The sequence below is a fragment of the Cyprinodon tularosa genome, unplaced genomic scaffold (genome assembly GCF_016077235.1).
Source record: "Cyprinodon tularosa strain WSP-4 unplaced genomic scaffold, ASM1607723v1 ctg502, whole genome shotgun sequence".
Taxonomy (NCBI): domain Eukaryota; kingdom Metazoa; phylum Chordata; class Actinopteri; order Cyprinodontiformes; family Cyprinodontidae; genus Cyprinodon; species Cyprinodon tularosa.
In genome coordinates this window covers 145722-166604 of record NW_024039233.1, presented here as the reverse complement: position 1 = coordinate 166604, position 20883 = coordinate 145722, and the positions used below count along the sequence as shown (strand labels likewise).

General features: G+C 41.7%; 3 protein-coding genes across 6 annotated transcripts in view; all 3 read right to left on the bottom strand.

The window, feature by feature from the left end:
• The window catches only part of celf1 (cugbp, Elav-like family member 1), an 85120-nt gene extending 82428 nt beyond the window's left edge, over positions 1-2692 (bottom strand). For 2 of the 4 annotated variants that reach the window (XM_038303040.1, XM_038303039.1), the window contains exon 1: positions 1870-2692. In XM_038303040.1, coding sequence (XP_038158968.1) covers positions 1870-1940 — 71 coding nt within the window. In that variant the 5' untranslated portion in view covers positions 1941-2692. The remainder of the gene's footprint in view (positions 1-1869) is intronic. The other 2 variants (XM_038303036.1, XM_038303038.1) reach the window with 2 other exon arrangements.
• A 1229-nt stretch (positions 2693-3921) lies between these two features.
• On the bottom strand, positions 3922-4616 carry LOC119795190 (balbiani ring protein 6-like). The gene is made up of 2 exons (XM_038303049.1): positions 4606-4616; positions 3922-4564 (listed from the first exon to the last, which is right to left on the bottom strand). Exons 1-2 carry the CDS (start codon positions 4614-4616, stop codon positions 3922-3924), a joined length of 654 nt encoding a protein of 217 aa, XP_038158977.1.
• A 59-nt stretch (positions 4617-4675) lies between these two features.
• On the bottom strand, positions 4676-20497 carry mtfmt (mitochondrial methionyl-tRNA formyltransferase). The gene is made up of 9 exons (XM_038303041.1): positions 20219-20497; positions 19083-19280; positions 18020-18142; positions 16964-17066; positions 16816-16891; positions 11498-11589; positions 11353-11425; positions 6510-6580; positions 4676-5022 (listed from the first exon to the last, which is right to left on the bottom strand). Exons 1-9 carry the CDS (start codon positions 20407-20409, stop codon positions 4849-4851), a joined length of 1101 nt encoding a protein of 366 aa, XP_038158969.1. The 5' UTR covers positions 20410-20497; the 3' UTR covers positions 4676-4848.
• Between the last annotated feature and the right edge of the window lie 386 nt (positions 20498-20883).

Here is a 20883-nt window from a genome sequence, read left to right as displayed (position 1 = left end):
GCAGCAAGGCTAACCGCATGCAGCGAGGCTAACCAAATGCAGCGAGGCTAACCTCTTGCAGCGAGGCTAACTTAATGCAGCGAGGCTAACCACATGCAGCGAAGCTAAGCGCATGCAGCGAGGCTAACTGCAGCGAGGCTAACTGCATGCAGCGAGGCTAACTGCAGCGAGGCTAACAGCATGCAGCGAGGCTAACTGCAGCGTGGCTAACTTCATGTAGCGAGGCTAACTGCAGCGAGGCTAACAACATGCAGCGAGGCTAACAACATGCAGCGAGGCTAACTGCAGCGAGGCTAACTTCATGCAGCAAGGCTAACTTCATGCAGCAAGGCTAACCGCATGCAGCGAGGCTAACCAAATGCAGCGAGGCTAACCTCTTGCAGCTAGGCTAACCTCTTGCAGCGAGGCTAACTTAATGCAGCGAGGCTAACCACATGCAGCGAAGCTAAGCGCATGCAGCGAGGCTAACTGCAGCGAGGCTAACTGCATGCAGCGAGGCTAACTGCAGCGAGGCTAACAGCATGCAGCGAGGCTAACTGCAGCGAGGCTAACTTCATGTAGCGAGGCTAACTGCAGCGAGGCTAACAACATGCAGCGAGGCTAACTTCATGTAGCGAGGCTAACGCTGTATCCTGCTTTCCCCCTCCTCCTTTTTCAAAGGTCACAACCTGAGCCAGCATGGATAATAACAGCTAGGACTGATTTAAAGCAATTTTTAGAAAGGCAAAGAAGAATGAACAATCTGGGATTCACATGGAAAATAATAGAATATAGTCGACTTTTTCTAGATGTTTGTTCATTTGCATAGTTGCTCTTAAATAAACACATTCTCAGAAATTTTTTTTATATATTAAAAATTATAAATCTGATTAATAGCTTCTCAATTATTAAACTGATATATAATTCTTTAGGATTGTGACTCAATTTTGGACCATGCAAAACACAGATTTACCTTCACAGCCTCAGAAGGGAAAGATTCATGGACAAAAGGTAAACCTGGACATGAAATAATGTTTAGTTTTTTTACAAAGTGTTTTATAATGTTTGGTTCTTGTTGGCATTCATATAAATATACTGGTGTGATAATTTAGTATACTTTTCATTGGTTTTACGTCTTTTTAATTTATAGCGCCCCCTTGAGAAAACTCCACCAGCCACCGCTGGGTTTAGGAGGATTAAGGAAAAGTTTTCTTTTTTACTTCCTTTTATAAACTAGAAGGAAAAGAAGGATGACAGGAAGAGGAAGGCAGGTGATGAGGAGAGGAGCACAGACTTAAGAGAAGAAGTAAATGTGCAAAGTTTGTTAGTGAAGAAAATAAATATTTGCTCTTTTCAAAAAGAAAATCCTCTAGGCTTTAATGCGGATGTTGGGATGGTTCAATTTCCTGTTGATGCACTGTGGTCTGTCCCAGTTAGTAGGGCTTACTGGTCCCCATTCCCCTGTATAACCCCCCCCCCCCCCCCCCATGCATTAATGGAGGTAATGAGCTGGAGAGTGCTTAATAACAACAAATAAACTTGAGTAATTATGTTTTTTTTTCCTAAATGTTGCATGTCATTTAGATCCACGTTCATCTTCATGAAGGTTAAAGAAATCTGTTTATCGAGCTGATAAACATCAAAGTCTTTAAGAAAAAAAAAAATTCATTTAAATGTAGGATTTTAATGAATCTTTTAATTTGTAAAAAACTAAAGCAAGCTGACAAAATGTTTAGATATTTAGATGCGACCAACTAACCGCTGCTCCAAACTCTGTTTTCTGAAGGAGAAACTTGTGACAAAGTGAAAGTGAACAAGTGATGCCTAAAAAAAACCTTTTAGATGAGAATGCATCTAAACGCTTCCTGATGACACACAGAGAGGACTTACGCAGGAGCAGCGTCCAAAGAGTGATGATCCACCAACTTTTCTGGAAGAAAATCCAACTGAAAAGACGCCATGGTAGCAGGCTCCTGGTCTTCCGTCACCCTAGGTGTAAAAACGTAACCCTGCTTCTCGTCTCTATAGGGACTCCAAGGCTTCAGCTCAGTGATGCCGATTGAATATATCGACTTTAAATATCCACCAACTGGAGTTTAATGCACCAGATATAAGAAACCCTGAAAAAGAAAAGCATATCCTCAAACTGTGGCTGTTGGGAAAAACCCCAGATGAACACTGAGGGCTGCTGGGAAAGCTGGGTAAGCGAGAGCGATGGGCTCCGGGGCCTCCACAGCTAAACTGCTGATCATCCATATTCTTTGTGTCCGTTTCTCTCAGGCTAGCAGATTTGTCTGCAGCGTCAGATAAACAGAATGTCAGACTGATGGCGATAAGGCCGGCTGGGCACACAGTGAATAGAGGAGCCATGTTGCCCTCTGGTCAGATCCTAATCCTTGGAAAAGGCCTGATGTGCCCCGTAGAGCGCCATTCTTCTCTTTCCTTTGTTATTCCACTAAATTAATTTTTTTTAAATGCACAGCTGTGCCAGTTGTGCCTTTCAACTTCGGTTGCTGCACATAGACGTCTATGCCTGGTGTCTGTCAATCAGTGAAGGAACCTGAGAAACGTACCTCTGTTCTCAGGTAGGAGTAATGCTGCTTCAAAATATCATTACTGCAGAGGAGCTAAAAAGCACATCAAAACTTTAAAATGACTTGTTTTATAAAAGCAAAGGTGAATCAGTAAATGTTCCTGGGTAGTATCCTCCTCTAAATCCACCCAACATTTCACAAAAAGGGTCAACAAGAAAACAGGAACTGAGATCTAATTTGTCTGCAACATAAACACCAAGTCAATTCCATCTAAGTGCAAACCTACCTGATTCTGTGCTGAGAATTCTTTAAACTGAAGACTGTAACTCAGATATAATAATATAAACAGATTTAAAATACCCAAAGAACAGCAGATTTTTCATTATTACCTCATCCAAAGCACTTAACTTATCCTGATCTATCTCTATAGTTCTGCTGCTATAGGCTTAGACTGTTGGAGGACATAGGGACCCCTTTTTCATCATTCTGCTTCATTCTATCTCTATTCTCCCACTCTGCAGAATCTATTAGTTCAATCTCTAACGTTCTGCTCTCTCTGCTTTTTCTCATAGTAGCTTCATCTGGTCTGTTCCTGTTTGGCTGTTACTCCATCCTGGAGAGAAATATCAGCTGTGCTGCTGCCATCAACACCTTTGTTTCTAGATGTTGGAGCTTGGCCTGTTTTCCAGTGTAGTCCTGTTTCTCTGACTGTGACTAACTGGATGTGCTCTCTTCATCCTCTGACATGGGAGCTGGCTCGGAGCTCGTCTGCCTGGCTGTGTGTTTCCTGGACGGGGCCGCCTGTGGAGCTGGTTGACAGTTGCCTTTTGTATCTATGCTTCTTTTTCTATGTCTGCTTCTGTCTCCTTGAACCCCAGTCGGCCTCAGCAGATGGCCGCTCACACTGAGCCTGGTTCTGCTGGAGGTTTCTTCCTGTTTAAAGGGAGTTTTTCCTCTCCACTGTCGCTACAAGCATGCTCAGTGTGAGGGATTGCTGAAGAGTCAATGATTCAATGCAATCAGCTGGTTTTCCTTAGATAAAAAACTTTGAATCAATCTGACTGGATGATCTGGTTTAATTGTCTCTGTAAAGTGACCTGATGTGAATTGGAGCTGTAGAAATAAATTGAATAGAATCAAATGTGTGAATTCGTATCCAACATCTTCTGCTTTCGAAGAAATGTTTTCTCAAAAGAAAAAAAAAAATCTTTCAACACTTTGTTCCTCATTGCTTTGGGTTTGAAGATCAAACAGGAGGCGGAGCTTTCAGGGAACAGGATGGAGAAGCTTTTATCAGGGAAGCTGGTTTTTCTGCTGTTGGTCAGTTTTCCCAAACCAGCTTCTAATAAAGCTCAGAACAGTCAACACTAAAGTACGATATCCAGGATTGATGGCTCCTCTGTTCCTCTCAGAATCCGTTGCTCGTTGGTCTCCTGCTCAGGTAGTGAAATCGGCAGAGATAGGTCAGTATCGTCCGGTCTGTCGGGGACGTCCGGTCTGTCGGTATCGACACGTCCGGTCTGTCGGTATGGTCCGGTCTGTCGGTGACGTCCGGTCTGTCGGTATGGTCCGGTCTGTCGGTGACGTCCGGTCTGTCTGGGACGTCCGGTCTGTCGGTATCGTCGGGTCTGTCGGTATCGTCGGGTCTGTCGGTATCGTCGGGTCTGTCAGCATCGTCCGGTCTGTCTGGAACGTCTGGTCTGTCGGTATCGTCGGGTCTGTCGGTATCGTCGGGTCTGTCAGCATCGTCCGGTCTGTCTGGAACGTCTGGTCTGTCGGTATCGACCGGTCTGTTGCTATCGTCCGGTCTGTCAGCATCGTCGGGTCTGTCTGGAACGTCTGGTCTGTCGGTATCGTCCGGTCTGTCAGCATCGTCGGGTCTGTCTGGAACGACCGGTCTGTTGGTATCGTCCGGTCTGTCAGTATCGTCGGGTCTGTCAGCATCGTCGGGTCTGTCAGCATCGTCGGGTCTGTCTGGTATGTCGGTATCGACCGGTCTGTTGGTATCGTCTGGTCTGTCGGTATCGTCCGGTCTGTCGGTATCGTCCGGTCTGTCGGGGACGTCTGGTCTGTGCAGTTTTTTAAGCTTTACTCTGGTTTCATGGTCGGCCTATATTCATGTCAGGACTAATTTCTATTAACAAAGGTCAAAAAAACTTTGAGACTTTCAAAACTACTCATTTAATTTAAAAATATTATCATACAATAAGTCAGTGTTTCCATGGATGTGTTCAAACGGCCACATTTGGCATAATGTCCATCTCCTGAGGAACATTTCCTCTTATTACCAACCTGAAAACGGGAATTTAACAGGGTGATGAAGCTTTTATTGGTGTTAATGACCCGTCCAAACCTTCTTCTGAGCTGAATCTGTTCTACTGACAAACTGTCCCTCAGCACCTTTACTGGAGCCGCTCTTCCTGCTTGTCTGATTCAAGTAGCCATTATGGAAATCAGCTGCTGTCAGTCTTTTGTTCAGAACCACCGTCCTGAATGCCACCCATCCATCCTGGAAAATAAAGGAGAGAAAAGCAACAGGTGAGACATTGACAGCTGATAAAGACAAAGGAGGACATTGAAGGAATAGAAGCAGCAGTGTGGTGCAGAACAGCCGAGCCCCACATTAGCATCAGCCAGACTCCGACTGGTGATCTGTGATATTTGTCCGGTGGGCGGGTCCTAATGTCAGCGTGTGAGGGCCGGCCCTCATAGCGGCCCCATCACTTCCTCTCCGGCTAAAGCTCCTACCTGTGACAGTAAATAACCGAGGGAGCTCCAGAAGTAATCCAATGCTAACTACCTAAATGATGCATGCAGTATATATAGCCCTTCCTTCCTGCTCATCCTGGTGACGGTTGGCATATGGTGTCATTTTCTATTTCTTCAAACTGGCAACAAAACTAAATTAGAATAAAACTAAAATGCTTTCTTTAAACCAAACTACGATGTTGCTCCTATATCTGGCAAATGCATGATGGTGTTTTGCATCTAAAGGCTAACGTTTCCCGTCTATCGTCCATTGTTGCCAGGTTGGGATGTTTCCCAATCTGGCAGTTTAGGATGGCCGTCTGTGGGTAAAAAATGGTTTTCTGCAGATTAATGGCTTTAGAGATCAATAGACTTTGGTTCGAATTGGGCGAGCTTTCGTATATACTGGCGATTTATCAACATGTTTTGGGCTGGAAAACGTGAGTCAGTGACATCTGGCGACCCTGCTGATGTGGTGAGCGTGGACGTTACGCATCATCAGCAGTGACTGTGGCGTCCATGTTAATAACCATATAAAGGTCTGACATCAAAATGACATCTAAACCAGGATGGTTTCCATCCCAGAGTAAAACCCGTTAAACCCGCCCACCTTCAGCCACCAACAGATCAAAACTCAACCGTTTTTCTAACTAATGTTAAATTCTGCCTTTTCCTCTGACATCATTTTTCTTTTTCTAAGTTGTTCTCAGTCGTTTATAAATGGGAAACATTTTGAATTGAAAAATCTTCCTGGATGGGAAGCGAAACCAAGTCCACTGGATTGTTTATAATCATTTGACCTGGATGACAGAGAATCTTCACCAGCGTCACTCCGGTTTGACAGATTCTGAATATTTCTATCAAATTAACTACGAGCCAAAACGCTTTTTTTTTAAGTGTATTTTATCTTATCATCTTATTTTAAGAGTAAAATAATAATTCCATTGGAAGATCATCTTATTTACCAGCTTAAATTAAGGCTAAATACACTAAATTTAAGACATTTTGACTTATTTCTAGCTGTTTTTTGCAGTGCAGCTCTATGTTGTCTAGGTTCAGCTGGGTGTAAACTGCCCCCATCTGGCAGCACTGCATCCATCAACTTCCAACCCTTTCCCACATTTCTGCTGGATCTCTGCTAACTGGTGGCGATGATCAACATCCAAAGGTTTGGAAGTGACTGAAGCGAGGAGGAGATCCGATCCTGTGAAACGTGATGATTAGAGGACGGATGTGAGGTAGACCTACCTTACAGCGGACAGCCAGGCAGCTGGAGGCCTTATCATAGCAGACTGAGCCGGGCTGCTGGTTCCTCTGAGCTGCAGACACCAGAGAACAACATCTGGAATGAGTCTTTATCTGTAGAAATGTTCTGTCAGCTCCTGTTCATCCTGTGACTCTGCAGGATGGAGCAGATTTTATTGACGGAAAGCTTCAGCTGCTTAAACGCCGTCAGAAAGAATTTATATATTTTAACTTTCATGATTAGAGCGCTTTTTCTCTAATTAACAAGATGATCTACCAACAGAATGAGGATTTTTACTATTAAAATCAGATAATCACATAAAATACACTTAAAATAAGACATTACAGTTTTTTTTCTAATTTTAAAAGTAAATTGTCTCATTCCATTGGCAAACACAGAATGCACTCATTTTGCAACGCCATGAAAATTCAGAACTTCATGAAAAAAATTTAAAAATATTATTAGATTAGAAGAAAAATCCTGAAGGATATTTTAGTGTAATTGAACCAGTGGAGGAAGGTCTTTGCAGTGTTGTGCCTGAATGCGTTCATTGAACGAAAGTTCATGAACTCGTTCATATTTTGGGCGAACGTGAACTGAACGTACTGTATTACTGCCTGATGAACGTTATTGTGAACTCGTTCATTCTGGTGTCTGTGAACGGCACGCTCTCTCAGTTCAACTCCGTTCAATAGGTTGCCAGATTTCTATAGAGCCCTCCAGGCGAAACCCTGGCTAAATCACACCGTAAACAGGCCTTAATATGTAGCGGGAAAAACACCCAATCTGGCAACACCAGCTACCAGTGTTGTAGCCTACAGCCGCGTGCGTCATCAAAACAAAATGCAGCGTGGAAGCCACAGCAGCACGGAGGCGACAAAGCAGCAGTATGATCACTTAAAACAGTTTTATGACCAGGTGGTCGGTGAGGATGATGGCAACAATCTTACATTTCTCTGCAAACTTTGCCCGCTGGCTTTCAGTAAAAAAATCCGCACTTAAACCTGCCTGGAATAATTTTCCAGGATTCCTTTTTAGAATGTACTGAAATGAAATTTCAAATTAAAATAATTATTAAAATTAAAAAAACATTTTCACCTTAAAGACTACTTTCCTGTTTTTCTTTTAATAATTCCTCATAAAAAAGACCATTCAAGCATCACATTTTTCCTGATGTTTTTGAGAATATACTGTAGGGGTGAAAGCTGCAGCTGCTACTAGTGTGAAGTGAATGGACAGCAACAAAGCGTTAAAGCAACAATGGGGAAATGCTGTCCCCTCTATGCTAATGTAAACCCTGGTTGGATAAGGATTCAAAACTGGATATGAAGATGAAATCTGACGCACAGTTTCAGAGTTACAACTGATAAAATAATTGCTGTCTGTGGCTCTGAATTATGAACTATGAACTGAACTAGTTCATTTTAAAAAGTGTGAACTGAACTTTGAACTAGTTCACATAGAAAGAGAACTTTCCCAACACTGGGTATGTGGATATAATAAAGGCATTAAAGAACGTTTTGCTTTCAGAAGAAAAAAAATCTTTAAATGAAACAAAAGCATTTTCCATACTTGGCAGGTGGTGCAGTGGGGCCATCAGCCCGGGTCAAAGGTCATGTTTTCACCTGATCTCAGAGGCAGGATTTCAGCCACCATTTTACATCCTAAACAGAATCATTTTCTAATTCTGATTTCTTTAATGAAATTATTTTATAGGAAAGTTTGTTTCCCTTTGATCATCATCCCAAATCAGTTTGATGCAGAAAGTTTCCCATTAACACGGAAACGTCCTTTCCTTCAGACACGCCTGAGTGGTACTGATCATTAAAGTGGCTCCTGCATGCTGCCTTAGGGCAAGTCTCTGATCACTTGCCTTACAAATGGAATCCCCCCCCCATCCCTCAGTGAGATCTAGAAGCACTAGATCTATATCCAGCCATTCAGCAAAGATCCTGCTACATGGCTGTACATCTGATTCTGGCGTTTGACCAATTAGATGAGCCCTTGAATGATGTATTACCTGCTGGAAATTAAGATGGAAAAAAAGTTAAGAAAAAAAAGGTAAAAAGCTGATAGAAAAGTTCAAAAGTAAAATTAAAAAGTTAAAAAGCATGGTTAACGATTCTATTTAGGTTTATAAACTAAAAACTGTCCGTATCAGCATTAATGCCTCTAAGGCTACGTTGGACCAAATAAATGTGTTTCTTTAGCTCTGAGTGTTTTAATGAATTTCTTATAGAAGCACTTTTAATATTTTTCTTAATATATTTGAGAAAGTTGTTGTTTCTTGTTTTTACATTGACATGAATTTTTACCATCCAAATCTCCATATTTATCTAATGTTCCAAAGGTACTAAGGTCTGCTCCTGGATTCCAGTAACACTGTTGGCTGGAAATGTTGATTTTTAAAGGCCCTATAAAGGATTAAAACAGGGGACTGGGCAGCCCTCTGCAGCCCCCTGGTGGCTGGTGGGGAGGAATGCAGTTAAACACACTGAGCATAGAGGGAGGGGGGACATGTTTGAAAACCACTGCTGTGAAATACTGGGTGGCTTTAAAATATTTAGTTCATTAAATAAAAACCAGGATTATTAAATGAAAATCATCGATACCTGCATTCTAAAATATTAAACAGCTAATTGGACTTAATGTAAAGAAGTGTTATTTTAAACCATCCGGGAGATTTTCTTCTTAAGCCGTTTTATTACATTTGCTTTGCAGGATCAATATAATAAACTTTAAATGATTAATTTCTTAGGGAACTTTATTTAATCGGAGCATTTCTCTGAGTAAAAAGCTGAATCTATGCAGGGATTTTCTGGAAGTTTCTTCAGTAACTTATTTTATAACCATTTATATGAATAAGAGCTTCCAGTCATTTACAGCCATGGCCAAAAGTATAGAGACACAGATATTCTATTTTCACCTGATCTGCTACCCTCTGGTTTTCATGTCAGATGTTGTCATCACATACAGAAATACAATTGCATCATATTCTGAGTAACAAAAGCTTTTAATGACAGTTAGAATGAGTTCATGCAGCGAGTCAGTATTTGCAGTGGTGACTCCTCTTCTTCAGGACCTCTGCAATTCTCCCTTGCTGCTCTCAATCAACTTCTGGACCAAATCCTGACTGATAGCGTCCATTCTGCACAAGCAATGCTTGCATTTTGTCAGAAGTGTGTATGACGTCATCCGCGTGCGCCGGCTACCATTCATTCATCCTGTCCGCTGAACTGCTGCTAGTTTTCCTCCCATGCCTGGAAGATGTCTAGTTCTGCTACCACAGATGATCTCGCTCTCCAAATGGAATTGAACGATTCAGATTAGCTAGAATGAATAGAAGGGGTAGAGCGTAGCCGCCTGTGGCCCGGGCTAACTGTCACTACTCCAGTCTGGATGATGTCATACAGGCGCCGCTTTGTTTGTAAAAGATATAAATATAAAAAATATAACTGTGGATGTCTGAGGGACAGTGATTGGCCTACATGTTATGAATGCTGGCGTACCATAAAGAATAAATGATGAACAGTTCAGTTTGTGCCTTCAAGTCGTTGCCCATAGGAAGACGTTACTTGGATATAACCTAACGGAATATCTTCAGAACGGCTCCAAATGACACTAAACTCATATGGGTGAGTAGAACATGATGGAATAACGGAAAATCAAGGAGCCAATGGAAAAAAAAGGTGTTCCCCTTTAAGTGATTTTTTAAAAGTAGATAACAACAACCGATCAGTTTGATTTATAGACAATTTCCTGATTCCCATTTTTTCTCAAACACCTGAACTGACCGTTTGTTATTTCCTTTCTTTTTTCTGTCTAAATGTTGGCAGTGGGCTTTAGGCTGCCCTGCGAGGCTTTAAACCTGGGTTTGAATGGAGACTAAGCCATTCTCAAGCACATTTCAAGGAGCTCATTTTGAGCCTGGATCCAGATTTATTGTTGATTCTGTTCATGGTGGAGAATCCTGCTTCACAGCAGCAGGTTGAGCCAAACATCCTCTAAATGTGCAGGGTCATCTTTGAGCACAACATTTCACTTTTCTTTCACCAGTTCACCGCAGTTCTTCCAGCAGTCCACACTTTCTCTGCTCTCTTTTTCTCATGGTCTTCTCCTTCTTTCCCATCGCCCGGCTTGCCACAGGTTTGCCTGCTGTGTCTAAAAGTAGCAGCAGCAGCAACCCAGACTGACAGCTCATTGGATCATTTGGATCACGTGCAGCCTGGAGCCGGACGCTCCACAGGGCTTTACCGTATTAACAGGAGAAGCGGCGCAAGTGAAATTAGACACTGTCGTCGGACAACATGCAGTAATTTATAAATGTTTTAAATCAGGTTGGGTCCAGATTAGCCAACAGGTGGGTCCGGATCCAGACCACTAATCTGGGACCTCTGCAGTGGCCCAACAAAGCCTTGTTTTGGTCCACTTTGGTTTTGGTTTAGTGAGCAGTTAGATCACATCAGAGCGTCACAGTGTGAGAACAAACATGGTGAGCTGTGATTTTTTTAAAACCCTGCACAGTTTAAGCCCAGCTTTAACCAGCCCTTTAAGCCCATCAGTGCTTACTTCTTTATTTCAATCATTCTGAAGCTTTAGAGCAGCCTGTTTATTCCAATAAAAGGTGCTCGGCTTGCAGCATTTCTGGCTGAAAGTGGATGTGCAGAGGGATCAACATCAGGCTGCTATTGACTGAGATTTATCCAGGAAAGGTTGTTTTTTTGTTCTTTGCAGACAGTTTAATAAATTAGAAATATCCTTTGCATCTTTTGTCCTCCGCTATAACTCCCAACCCCCTCTAAGAAAGGAGAGCAGTCACTGTCAAACAATCACACTGGAAGTTACCTGAAGAAGAGCATTTCCCAGCAAAGTCCAGAAGTTTGACCGTTTTCCCCATCCATGTCGTCCTCACAGGGATCTAAGGAGGAAAAGCATCATTAAAACATTGAAAAGACCAAAACACACGAACCCAACTGGATTCCGTTCTCACCCTGGATCCGATAGCGCGACACAAACAGGCAATCTGCTCACAGGTCTGTTCTTCCCAGTTGATCCAGCTCATGCTCTTATTCACTTTAGGAGCTGCAGAAAACAGGAGAAAAAGAGGTTTTAATGAAATATTCCAGTGAACGTTAGCCTGAGCTAACCTGCTGAAGATAATTCAATTCAATTTCAATTCAGTTTATTTATATAGCGCCAAATTCACAACACATGTCATCTCAAGGCACTTTACAGTTCAACCAGATCATACAGTCAAATTAATACAAAGTTTTCTATCTAAGGAAAACCAGTTGATTGCATTGACTCATTGACTCAAATACAATCCCCCACACTAAGCATGCTTGTAGCGACAGTGGAGAGGAAAAACTCCCTTTTAACAGGAAGAAACCTCCAGCAGAACCAGGCTCAGTGTGAGCGGCCATCTGCCGAGGCCGACTGGGGTTCAAGGAGACAGAAGCAGAGATACAAAAAGCAGCTGTAAAAGGCGGCCCCGTCCAGGAAACACACAGCCAGGCAGACGAGCTCCAAGGCAGCTCCCATGCCAGAGGACGAAGAGAGCACATCCACTCAGTCACGGTCAGAGAAACAGGACCACACTGGAAAACAGGCCGATCTCCAACATCTATAAACAAGGGTGTTGATAGAAGCAGCACAGCTGATGTTTCTTTCCAGGATGACGTCATCCTGGAAAGATAATGAAATATTCCAGTGAACGTTAGCCAGGGGCGTGCACACATAGACACTAGGTGGTGCTAAAGCACTAGGAAGTTTGCCCTCTATCAAAGAAAATGCCCTTTTGAAACTCGTTTTTTTTTTTTATTATTATTATTAATATTATTAAGATTTTACTGAGGTCGGTTTTGAAATGATCTTTTGAAAACCTGAGCCATTAAAAACGACTGAAACAATGCCCCGAAATGACCGACCTACTTGCGCACACCCGATCAGCCTCTCTCTCTTCCTTTGTCACGTGAACTCGCTCGGTCGCCCGCAGGGCATGCCAGATGCGCAGCATCATAGCAGTTTTCAGATAGCAGGAACGGTCGCTGACAGGCTGCTTCTCCCGTGCCCCATTAGCCAGGTAATATACAGATCAAGCAGAATCATTTTGTTGTGCATTAAAATGTCTCATTCAGCAGCACCAAACACGCATTTTGCCGACTGGTCACCAGATAAACTAGTTGTCTCCTTGTAAGATGCTATTTTACTTTTTATATTTTGTATCCATATTTTTTATCTTAAGTGTATACATTAGTCTATTTTATTGCATGATGTATACCCACAGTTTTTAGATATTTTTATAATTTTATTTACCTATTCCATATTATATGTTTCATGTTGCACGATTGTACCATAAAAAATTCCTAGTTTGTGAACTCCTTCACTAACAATGGCAATAAACCTGATTCTGATTCTGAAAGTTTTACACTGTAGCCCAAGTCAATGACAGATAACGTGAGGACGACCACATAGGCTACAAATAATTTTGGTAGAGTTTGCAATTGCAAATCTACGGAAGAGGATTAGGGCCACTGAAAAAAAAAAAAATAAGTTAACTGATTTTTAAATTTCAGTTTAGTATGGGAAAAAAGTCAGAATGCTGACTTTAATCTCATAATTCTAACTTTTTTCTCATAATTCTGACTTTTTGCTGAGAATTCTGACTTTTTGCTCAGTATTCTGACTTTGATCTCAGAATTCTGACAATAATTCCCATGTTAAACTGAAATAAAATTTAAAAATCAGTTAACTTTTTTTTTTTCAGTGGCCCTAATCCTCTTCTGTACAAATCTATGTGTTAAGACAAACGTTTTCTGTTGTATAGGTTTTGTTAGGCAACATAAATTAACACATTTTGGTCTCTTTATTGTCTTAATTGTATATTAATTTAGTAATTGCAGCACAATGCCAAGAAAGGAGGGTTAATCATATTGAAAAATCTTAAAAGCTGTTCACATTTTATTTTTAAGTGGTTTGTGCAGCAGGTATTAAAATAGCTATTATTTTGTAGGCTACCATAAGTCATATCCACGTGACAAGACTTCCAGTCATGTTGCCCTAATAGCCCATTATTTAAACTAATGTGGCATATTTGTTAAAGCTATTATTATTATTATTATCATTATTATTATTATTATTGTCATGATGGTTATTATTAATATATTGTAGCCAGTCACAGCAGGGAAGCTCTATACCATCAACATATAACAGGACAGGAGATGAGGAAGAGTTCAGGGAAGACACAGAGACAGAAAAAGACCAGGATGAGGGAGAGCAGATGGGTGAGGGAAAACAGGGAGATGAGCCAGATGAAAGAAGAAGAAAGATGAGCTTTAGTCTGTTCTGTTGGTGGTGTGACTTTTTTCCATTGAAAACTCACGTTTAGAGAATGTTACAAATAAAAGTCAAATTTCATTCAACATGCGTTTATTTTTTTTTATAATTAAGTGTTACACGTGCGCTAAAAAGTGCCCCCCCCCTCCTGAGCACCTGCCCCCCAAAATGTCTGTGCACGCCTCTGACGTTAGCCAGAGCTAACCTGCTGAAGATAATGAAATATTCCAGTGAACGTTAGCCAGAGCTAACCTGCTGAAGATAATGAAATATTCCAGTGAACGTTAGCCAGAGCTAACCTGCTGAAGATAATGAAATATTCCAGTGAACGTTAGCGCGAGCTAACCTGCTGAAGATAATCAAATATTCCAGTGAACGTTAGCACGAGCTAACCTGCTGAAGATAATCAAATATTCCAGTTAACGTTAGCCCGAGCTAACCTGCAGAAGATAATGAAATATTCCAGTGAACGTTAGCCAGAGCTAACCTGCTGAAGATAATGAAATATTCCAGTGAACGTTAGCCAGAGCTAACCTGCTGAAGATAATGAAATATTCCAGTGAACGTTAGCCAGAGCTAACCTGCTGAAGATAATCAAATATTCCAGTGAACGTTAGCCAGAGCTAACCTGCTGAAGATAATGAAATATTCCAGTGAACGTTAGCCTGAGCTAACCTGCTGAAGATAATGAAATATTCCAGTGAACGTTACTACGAGCTAACCTGCTGAAGATAATCAAATATTCCAGTGAACGTTAGCACGAGCTAACCTGCTGAAGATAATGAAATATTCCAGTGAACGTTAGCCAGAGCTAACCTGCTGAAGATAATCAAATATTCCAGTGAACGTTACTACGAGCTAACCTGCTGAAGATAATCAAATATTCCAGTGAACGTTAGCACGAGCTAACCTGCTGAAGATAATGAAATATTCCAGTGAACGTTAGCCCGAGCTAACCTGCTGAAGATAATGAAATATTCCAGTGAACGTTAGCCTGTGATAACCTGCTGAAGATAATGAAATATTCCAGTGAACGTTAGCCAGAGCTAACCTGCTGAAGATAATGAAATATTCCAGTGAACGTTAGCCAGAGCTAACCTGCTGAAGATAATGAAATATTCCAGTGAACGTTAGCCTGAGCTAACCTGCTGAAGATAATGAAATATTCCAGTGAACGTTAGCCAGAGCTAACCTGCTGAAGATAATGAAATATTCCAGTGAACGTTAGCCAGAGCTAAGCCGCTGAAGATAAGGAAATATTCCAGTGAACGTCAGCCTGAGCTAACCTGCTGAAGATAATGAAATATTCCAGGGAACGTTATCCAGAGCTAACCTGCTGAAGATAATGAAATATTCCAGTGAACGTTACTACGAGCTAACCTGCTGAAGATAATGAAATATTCCAGGGAACGTTATCCAGAGCTAACCTGCTGAAGATAATGAAATATTCCAGTGAACGTTACTACGAGCTAACCTGCTGAAGATAATCAAATATTCCAGTGAACGTTAGCACGAGCTAACCTGCTGAAGATAATGAAATATTCTAGTGAACGTTAGCCCGAGCTAACCTGCTGAAGATAATGAAATATTCCAGTGAACGTTAGCCTGAGATAACCTGCTGAAGATAATGAAATATTCCAGTGAACGTTAGCCAGAGCTAACCTGCTGAAGATAATGAAATATTCCAGTGAACGTTAGCCAGAGCTAACCTGCTGAAGATAATGAAATATTCCAGTGAACGTTAGCCAGAGCTAACCTGCTGAAGATAATGAAATATTCCAGTGAACGTTAGCCAGAGCTAACCTGCTGAAGATAATGAAATATTCCAGTGAACGTTAGCCAGAGCTAACCTGCTGAAGATAATGAAATATTCCAGTGAACGTTAGCCTGAGCTAACCTGCTGAAGATAATGAAATATTCCAGTGAACGTTAGCCAGAGCTAACCTGCTGAAGATAATGAAATATTCCAGTGAACGTTAGCCAGAGCTAAGCCGCTGAAGATAAGGAAATATTCCAGTGAACGTTAGCCAGAGCTAACCTGCTGAAGATAAAGTTCAAACAAGACTTATTCTGACAGATTTATGGAACTAGTTTAACTTTTAGTTCGGCTCAAACAGTTGATCAGATTATTGATTATTCAAATACTCCTCAACTAATTCAATAATTGACTGACTGACAGAGCGACACACTGACAGCAGCAATTATACCAAGACTGTAAGAAAATATGAACATGAAGCGCAGCTTAAAGATAATCTGGAGACGCTGAAACTAAATACCTGCTGTAATCTGAGCTCCGGCACAGAAACCGACCCACTTACAGGTGCTGGTCATAAAATTAGAATATCATGAAAAAGTAGATTGATTTCAGTAATTCCATTTAAAAAGTGAAACTTGTATATTATATTCATACATTACATACAAACTCATATATTTCAGATGTTTATTTTGTTTAATTTTGATGATTACAAATGACAACAAATGAAAATCTCAAATTCATCATATCAGAAAATTAGAATATTACTGAAGACCAATAAAAACAAAGGATTTATAGAAATGTTGGCCAACTGAAAAGTATGAACATGAAAAGTATGAGCATGTACAGCACTCAGTATTTAGTTGGGCCTCCTTTGGCCTGTATTACTGCAGCAATGCGGCGTGGCATGGAGTCGATCAGTCTGTGGCACTGCTCAGAATATAAAACTAGATTGAAGCAGCAGATTATGGTTTTTTTCCACTAGTTTAATGCGCTATAGACTGTTCTTCTATACGGACTCTAAAGGGGCCAAAGTTAAGCTTTCAGCTACGCTTTCCTAACTGAGTTATTGTTCTTTTTGAAGCTTAAAGCCAGTTAAATCTCCGAAACTAAATACTTTAATTCCTCTTAATATCTGGAAGTTGGTCTGAATTGTCCTTTTATTCTAAAATCAAACAGGAAATGAAATGTTTGTATTATTGAAATGCAGACCCACGTACCAAACGTTACACCCGCCGTCCCTTGCTCTCGTTTATTAGCAATTCTTTCAGGAAGCTTCCGTAACGTAACAACCAACTGGAAAACAGAGCAGCTTTGTTAATTGTTTGTAAAACGAGAAGCAACGATTCCACCAATATCCCAACTTACAAGATGAGCTCCTCTGGTGGCCAGAGCAGCACCCAGATCTTCAGCACTGCAGAGATTAGGAACCGGATGGAGCTCCTGGTTTAGGATGGGGCCAACGTCAAACCTACAAGATAAAGCCAGGTAGGTCAGATATCCCACCAAACCAGCAGGAATGGTGTTTGCACTAAATGTGTTCATGTGGAGTCGCCCTGTTTATTGGTTCTAGAGGAAAATGTTTTAATGAGGATTTAAAGGAAATGTATCTTCATTTCAAAGGCTCATAACCTAAAAACAGACAGCTGAGTATCATCCAGCTAGAACATTCTCCGTTCCTCTGGGTGTTTGGTTAGGACTTCTTTCCTTCCAGAATAGAATTTAAAATCCTCCTTTTCACATATAAAGCCTTAAATGGCCAAGCTCCATCTGATATCAGAGATCTGATTGTTCCTTATGTTCCTAACAGAGCACTTCGCTCTCAATCTGCAGGTTTGCTAGTGGTTCCTAGAATTTCTAAAAATAGAATGGGAGGCAGATCTTTTAGTTATCAGGCTCCTCTCCTGTGGAACCAACTACCAGTTTTAGTCCGTGAGGCAGACACCCTGTCTACTTTTAAGCTAGGCTTAAAACTTTCCTTTTTGATAAAGCTTATAGTTGGAGTGTCCCAGGTTATCCTGAGCTATCTCTATAGTTATGCTGCTATAGGCTTAGACTGCTGAAGGACATAGGGACCCCTTTTTCATCATTCTGCTTCATTCTATCTCTATTCTCCCACTCTGCAGAATCTGTTAGTTCAATCTCTACATTCTGCTAGAAAACTTTGAATCAATCTGACTGGATAATCTGGTGTAAAGTGACCTGAGATTACATGATGTGAATTGGAGCTATAGAAATAAACTGAATAGAATTCTCCTATAACAGTTTTTCCTGCATTTGTGTTTAACATTTACTGAGGAGAGACGTCTGGAAGAAGCTGCTGTTTTAGGGGATTAATGTTCAGATTTTTACAGGACGTCATCAGAGCTGCTGCTGTAGCTCCCAGTCTGTGACCAACCAGCAGTTGAAAGAAAAAATGCTGACTTGTTGGGAAGAATCTGGATGATGGTGACTCCAGTCAGCGAGTCGCCGTTCATGATGGTGTGGAAGACGGGGGCGGGACCTCTCCACCTCGGCAGCAGGCTGGGGTGAACGTTCAAGATCCCACTGAATAGAAAATGTTCAAAAAAAGAGAGGAAAGGTTTTTAAGGACTTTATTCATTCTACTGATAAAAAATAAAACTTATTGGACCAGCGAGTGTGATCTTTTAGACAAGCGAGCAGCGGCAGGTCTGTCTGCTGTAACTCAGGTGGTTTTACTTCTGACTGCCATCATGTTAGAGAGTTCCTCAGTCAGCCACTCTGGTTTTCATCCTTATTATCAGAAACATCCAATAAATAGTGAAGTTCCATTTCTATGCTGATGACACCATGAGGTGTTTTGTGTCCCCCGCTGTCATTGTCTGCTTCCCTTTAAATGAAGGTCACCTCACAGACGGGATGACTAAAATACAATGTCTGCCATTTTTTATTAGAGAAAATGAATGGGGAAAAATCATTGATTAACCAGATTTGTGGGAAAAGATGAAAACTTAATCTATAAGATTAAAACAGGCTTTACACAGCAAAATGATCACAGATATCCAAACCAACACTCATCCCTCATTTCATATATTGATTTATGCTATTTTCTCCCTGAAAAAGTTTTTCACTCAGTCTGTTTCACCTGCAAGGCCACACAATGCCTGAGTGTTTGTAGACCAGACCTACTTTCTTCCCATAAAAAGCCAGGTTATTTCTAAAGGTTTATTCAGAACATCTTACTGTTTAATCAAAGTGTCTAATTTGTTTTATACTCTGACTGCTTTACATCATAGAACGATCAGAACAGGGCTGATTACCGTGCAATAAGGACCATATGATGAACTGTTCTCTCTTTGCAAAGATGAAATAAAGTGAGATGCAGTTGATGGGGAAATAAAGATGGTGATCAGCAACCGCATGAAAATGGTTTGTGGATTGATCGGCACACGGTAGGCGTCTACAATCTACGCCGTTCTAGCCGTTAACAACAAAATACAGTCAACCGCAAACTAGAAAGACTCACTAGGGAAACTTGTCGATTAGTTCGCCATGAAGTAGGCGGCCGAATGATACCACCACGCCAACATCAAACTGGCCCTCCACGTCATGGGGGGGCCAGCTGTGGAGAGGCAGCTGGTTTTCCTGAGCAAATCTCTTCACAGGTAGATCACCAGGTAAGGTCACGACCTCCAGCTTCTCCACCACGCCATCGCTGGAATTCCTGCAACATAAACAGAGAAGACTTTATGCACAGAATGAGACCAGGCTGATGTTTCAATCGATGCCATGAGTCCAGGAGACCAGATGGAGGAGATGATCCTTCAGGGCGCCATCATCTCAGACTAAACCTTGGCTCGTTAGTCGGCCATGTTGGCCACATATAGGAGCAGGACAAACTAAAAGAGCAGCAGGTTTGATCCTGCAGTTCAGCCTCAGCTCTGCTCTACAGGTGGGGGGCGGGTTATGCCAGGGGTCATGTGGGGTGGATTACCCACCTCTGGATTACAGACCACTGGATGATCCACCTCTGGATTACAGACCACTGGATGATCCACCTCTGGATTACAGACCTCTGGATTATCCACCTCTGGATTACAGACCTCTGGATTATCCACCTCTGGATTACAGACCTCTGGATTATCCACCTCTGGATTACAGACCTCTGGATTATCCACCTCTGGATTACAGACCTCTGGATTACAGACCTCTAGATGATCAACCTCTGGATGATCCACCTCTGGATTACAGACCTCTGGATTACAGACCTCTGGATTACAGACCTCTGGATTATCTACCTCTGGATGATCCACCTCTGGATTATCTACCTCTGGATTATCTACCTCTGGATGATCCACCTCTGGATGATCCACCTCTGGATTACAGACCTCTGGATGTTGTTTCCTCTTTAATATTATTCAGGAACAAGTGAAGGAAAGTCCATTGGGACTGGCTTGGTCCTGCTGGGGTTAAGGTGGGGTCTAATCCAGGCTTTTATTCTTATAATCCTGAAGCTGTAAAACTTTGGCAGATTCGATCTTTAGGAGGAAATGTGGATCATTTTAATTGTTTGACTTTCTCTCTTATTATGAAGAAATGACACCAGGTAGGAAGTCAGGTACCAAACGACCAGGGTCTAATTGACATGGCAATCCCGGTTACCTGCAAAGGGTCAGCAGCCTGAGAGACTCCACGGCGAACTGGTCGGTACCGAAGAACAGGAGCCTCCAGGGCGGCCCGGACGCTGCGGGGTTACGGGGACACTGCGTGCGGACGGTGGGTCCGCAGCGGAGCTTCAGAAAATGGCTGACGGCTTTCAGGAGAAGCCCTCCTGACTTCCGGTTGGTCCACATCCTGAAGCAGAGGCGGTGGTTTCTACATCAGTCCGATCAAAGCAGCAGCTCCTGCTCCATCGCTTCACTACTACTTCCTGCTTCTGCTTCTTCTTCTTCTTCTTCTTCTATTGAGTTTTCTGGCAGTTTGCATCCTGTGTGCATTACCGCCATCAACTGGACGGAGATGTAATTCAGAAATATAATGTCTATATATCTTTATATCTTCATGAAACTAAATTCTATCTATACTTACACACACGCACATACACACACTAAATTCTCCCAGCTAATTCTGTATCTTTTAAATATTTAATAAGTGCTTTAATTATCTTATCTGATTGATGCTTCCCTAATAAATCTGCCATCTTTACTGAACTCCCCATTACCCTTTCCAGTTCTTTCCTCTCTTTTATATATTTGCTACAATAGATCAACACATGTTCTACTCCTTCGATTTCTCCACAATAACAACAATTACCCGTTGGATGTTTC

Excerpts from the sequence above, each read along its gene's own strand:
- mtfmt (XM_038303041.1), bottom strand. The coding sequence starts at position 20,409 with ATGTGGACCAACCGGAAGTCAGGAGGGCTTCTCCTGAAAGCCGTCAGC. Across the intron at positions 17,067-18,019 it reads ATCCAGATTCTTCCCAACAA|GTTTGACGTTGGCCCCATCC; the intron begins GTCAGCATTTTT and ends TTTATCTTGTAG. Across the intron at positions 16,892-16,963 it reads CCACCAGAGGAGCTCATCTT|TTGGTTGTTACGTTACGGAA; the intron begins GTAAGTTGGGAT and ends TCTGTTTTCCAG.